Below are 4,624 nucleotides of genomic sequence, written 5' to 3' on the forward strand. Positions count from 1 at the left end.
TCTCTCTCTCTCTCTCTCTCTCTCTCTCTCTCTCTCTCTCTCTCTATATATATATATAGCCTATATATATATTTTTTTTTTCAATCTACAATCAAATAAATTAAATGTCCTGAACACACATGGTTCACACATTAAAGCGCAATGGGGAAAACGCTTTTTTTAAAAGATTAACTGCGTTTCTAGAAGACGCGGAACGGCTCTTTCAGTTTCATCATTACTGTCTTTACAAAACTGGACAACTTATAATGAATAATGTCTATAAACATGGATAATGTGACATAAACTGCAGTGAAACAGCAGAGGGAGTCTTCATGAGTCTGTGCGATCATTGAATGAACAGACGCTTCACATTTCATTCTCAGTGCTCTAGTGCGCATGCGCGAGGAAGAGTTTCAGACACTGATCCAGCCCGACTAATTACAACACAAACCCTAATGACAGACTCGATCCCTCAGAGATCCACCACAGCCGCTGTTTGTTCACTCGGACTGGGCCTTGTTCTGTTAGTGGTTATGTTATATCCTCACGGTGTGATTCATTGAGACTCGGATTATTTAAGGAAACAGAGCCCGCAATAAATGAAGTCACTTACATGCATCTACTAAACGAATATGATTTTTTTTTAAATGATTTTCACAAGTTAAAATGAAATGAATTGGACTATTTTGGATGTGAAGGCACATATTAAGGGCAAAATAATTCCCTTTAACAGATAAATGTGTTTATTGTGCAGAAACAGATGCGATGTGTGAGCCAGTTGTCTTCTGTGTGTTGTTGTCTGAGGAAGAGTGTGTGACAGATCCGACACACAGAAGGATTGAAGGGCAGAAACCACTACATTCCTGGAGTGACACAATCACCCACAATGCAATTCTCAAAACATCCACACAAGCCTGCTCTTTGTCTCCACCCAACACAACACACACATAACACAGCACAACACACACATTACAGCCAGAAGTGTAGGAATAACCGTGATCTCACACTCATGATATTATCAGGCTCAACACAGGCATTACAGACCTCTACAACACACCCTTTATGTCAGTGTGTATGAGTGTGTGTGTGATCTCGGAATAAACCCCTTTGTGTGTGTGTGTGTGTGTGTGTTCAGGCTGATGGAGACCTGATCCTGATCACCCTGTTGGGTTTATTCTGAGATAACACACACATCTTGAATCTTATTGTGAAGTGTTACCGAGAATAACAGGAGCTGTTCACACACTCCAACACGAAACACAGGTGAACATGAGAGACAGCAGTGTGTGTTTACGTCAGACTGACTTTTAATACAAGAATCAGTTCACAAACTTTTTTTAAAGAGTGCTAACAGTCTAGTTTAAGATTAGAAATCTAAGAAATGAAGTCGTCTGAGAAATGACACACAATCCAATGAAAGGTCGATTAGTCCATTTTTTATCATACAGTTCATTATGGGCCAAATATAGAGGAGTGCAGTCTCAGCATGTGTGTGTGTGTGTGTTGAGGAGATTATATGAGGCGTTTGGGGTCGATCTTCTCCAGGTGTGTGTGTGTGTGTGTGAGTGAGTGTGTGTGTGTGTGTGTGTGTGTGTGTGTGTGTGTGTGTTCTGAAGCTCTACATGAGGCGTTTGGGGTCGATCTTCTCCAGGTGTGTGTGTGTGTGTGTGTGAGTGTGTGTGTGTTCTGAAGCTCTACATGAGGCGTTTGGGGTCGATCTTCTCCAGGTGTGTGTGTGTGTGTGTGTGTGTGTGTGTTCTGAAGCTCTACATGAGGCGTTTGGGGTCGATCTTCTCCAGGTGCACCAGCGGCTTGAGCTGCTCGGCGAAGCTCCTCATGTCCTCGGAGACGGTGTCCTGCCCCGCGGGGGCCAGCACGCTCAGCTCCACCAGGTAGGACAGCGACAGCGGCTCGGTGTTGTCCGTGTTGCCCGGCACCAGCACGCGCGACAGCTTGCTCACCACCACCTTCATGGCCCCCTTGCGGAACAGCTGGCCCTTGGCCACGAACTCGTGGTCCATGCGGAAGCCCATCTCGTTGAGCACCTCGGGCAGGCCGTGCGAGGCGGACACGTCCACGCAGTTCCTCACCAGCGCCAGCCGGCTCTTGTCGCCCACCTCGGGCTGGCCCAGGTAGCGCAGGTGCCACGGGGCGGCGGGGTGCAGGAGCGAGCGCCGCGCCCGCAGGAGGAACGGGTTTCCCTGCTGGCCCTTCAGGAGATACACCAGCTCATGGTCGGCGAAGCTCTCCGGCTCCATGTTGTCGCACAGACCCCGGAGCCGGTGCAAGAGGCTCTCCAGAGACTGCTCCAGGACACTGCCTGTGCGGGACAAGTTCGATGCAGTTTAGTTCGATGTTTTATTTTTTATTTAATATTTTGTATTTTTAAGCGATTTTACAAAATAACAAACAACAGTTTTTAACTTTATTTTATTTCAATGAAATTAAAGCTGCAGTCTGTAGTTTTCCCTCTTTGTCGCCATCTCTGGTCGATATCTGCAAATGCAGTCATTCACAGAATTATTAACTTTGCCGGTAACAGGTACAGGGCGGATGAACACTGTTTGCGGAGAGAGTGTGTCAGGTGGATACTGGCATTCAGAATCACAGATTATACTCTTTGGAAGAATGACCAACAAAAGAGTTTACACCGAAAAATGTCTGAACAAGAAACATCCACTTTTGTTCTTCTGACCAACTAAAACATCGCAGTAAATCACGCTGATTATATCTATCATATCATGTCAAATTATACTTTGTTCTCAAATTGTTAATGTTCTACATCAGCACTGCGCGACTACATGTACAGTGTATTAGGGTTACCTGTAGTGCAGTCTAATTCCGAATGGTCAAACCAACAAATGACTGTTGCTTAGAACTGGTGGTGCTCTTCGAATATACAATACAACACATATTTAAAACTTGAATATGATCTAATTTTGACCTTTCACTATTATCTTTGTTTCGCAAGGATCGTTACTGCGTGTTACAGCGGGCGAGTCTCCACTGTGGATTGTCTTTAAACCTTTAAACCAGACTGCAGCTTTGATGTATATTTTAGTTTTATGATGTTTTTTTTATTTAATATTTCATATTTTTAGGGGATTTTACAACAAAACAGGTTTCGAGTTTATTGGTCATGCTGTGTTTTTCGCGTTTTGGTAAAAAATAACTGTTTCCCCCCAAATATCAACACAACAGCGTTTCTCAGAAATGACTTACTGCACCTTTAAGGTTAGTTACTGCATTAACTAACAATGAGAAATACATGTATCAGAGTTTATTAATCTTTGTTAATAAGCTGTTCATTCGAGCAGATAATACATAATATTAACTGATAAAACTTCTGATTTTACGCATTTGTTCCTAATGTATTGAGACTAAGAATTAATAAATGCTTTAAAACTATTCTTCATCCAAATAATCGAACAATGAACACCTTTTTAAAGATTAAATGCTAACATTATTTAAACGCATTATTAACTAACATTAACATTTTGCCTATTGTTAGTGAAAACATGAACTAATGACCTTATTCGTAAAGTGTTACCAAAAAGTTATATAGCTTCACCTTGCAGGAGATACTCCATCATGTTGATGGCTCCACCCGTGACGGGCATCACAGAGACCGGAGGAGCCTCCATCACACACACACACACACACACACACACACACACACACACACACACACACACACACACACACACACACACACACACACACACACACAGTGATCTGCTCAACTCTCTTCACTGCAGAGCCGATCACCAACAATCACACACTCCCAGCAGAGCTTCAGACGAGCCGCAGATCAACACACCGTCGGTCTATATCACATTAGGGACAATAAGTGCGAAATAGTTTATATCTAACTTGTTATTAAACAGAAGAAAACGAACAGATATTAGCAACAACAACTCATTCAACTGCCTCCATGTGCGCAGTGCGCGTGCGCAGTGACGATAGACATTACTGCGCCTGCGCGAGTGGTCCTCGTTACATACATTTAGCGCCATCTACCGGACTGAACGATCTCTTTCTTATAATACTAATATAATTTATAACATAACATAACATAACATAACATAACATAACTTCAATTTGTTAAGGTATGCTGGAAAAAGAAGCAATGAATTCAGATTTTGAGACTATTGTTCAGCTGCTAAGCAACTGAAGTGTTTTTGTGCCACACATGTGCAGTGAATGTACACAAGAATCTTCAAAAATCAATCCTCAATTCATAGTTCTCAATAATGTTTTTAAATATGTCTTTTAAAAATAGTTCTTAACGAAACAATTAACAGGTGTCTGTAATGTACTATGTCAGATTTTTCTGATTTATTTGACTTTTTTATAAATAAAATAAAAAAGTCAGTGCTTGCTAAGCAAATTGCACGTTTAAAACGACCGGTTTAATCACTCTCTCCTCGAGAAAAACATGAGAAGCGTGTTATCAGCGATCACTTAGCATCCGGATCCGGACAGATTTCTCATACTTAGAAAATAAAAAACAAAAAATACAAATGGTCATTTGCTCTGGATTTTTTTTAAAGAGGTTGCGTGAGAAAACTTGTCTGAATGCAAGGTCAACTGTAAATAAATAACAACCAATCATCCTAATAATTACAGTATACAGGACCTCGTT

At 41.7% G+C, this 4,624-nt stretch overlaps 1 protein-coding gene across 1 annotated transcript; it reads right to left on the minus strand.

The window, feature by feature from the left end:
• Positions 1–1,264: 1,264 nt before the first annotated feature.
• On the minus strand, positions 1,265–3,977 carry med18 (mediator of RNA polymerase II transcription, subunit 18 homolog (yeast)). The gene is made up of 2 exons (XM_039674457.2): positions 3,551–3,977; positions 1,265–2,299 (listed from the first exon to the last, which is right to left on the minus strand). Exons 1-2 carry the CDS (start codon positions 3,621–3,623, stop codon positions 1,746–1,748), a joined length of 627 nt encoding a protein of 208 aa, XP_039530391.1. The 5' UTR covers positions 3,624–3,977; the 3' UTR covers positions 1,265–1,745.
• Between the last annotated feature and the right edge of the window lie 647 nt (positions 3,978–4,624).

The sequence above is a fragment of the Pimephales promelas genome, chromosome 12, assembly GCF_988280905.1.
Source record: "Pimephales promelas chromosome 12, fPimPro1.hap1.1, whole genome shotgun sequence".
NCBI classification, from domain to species: domain Eukaryota; kingdom Metazoa; phylum Chordata; class Actinopteri; order Cypriniformes; family Leuciscidae; genus Pimephales; species Pimephales promelas.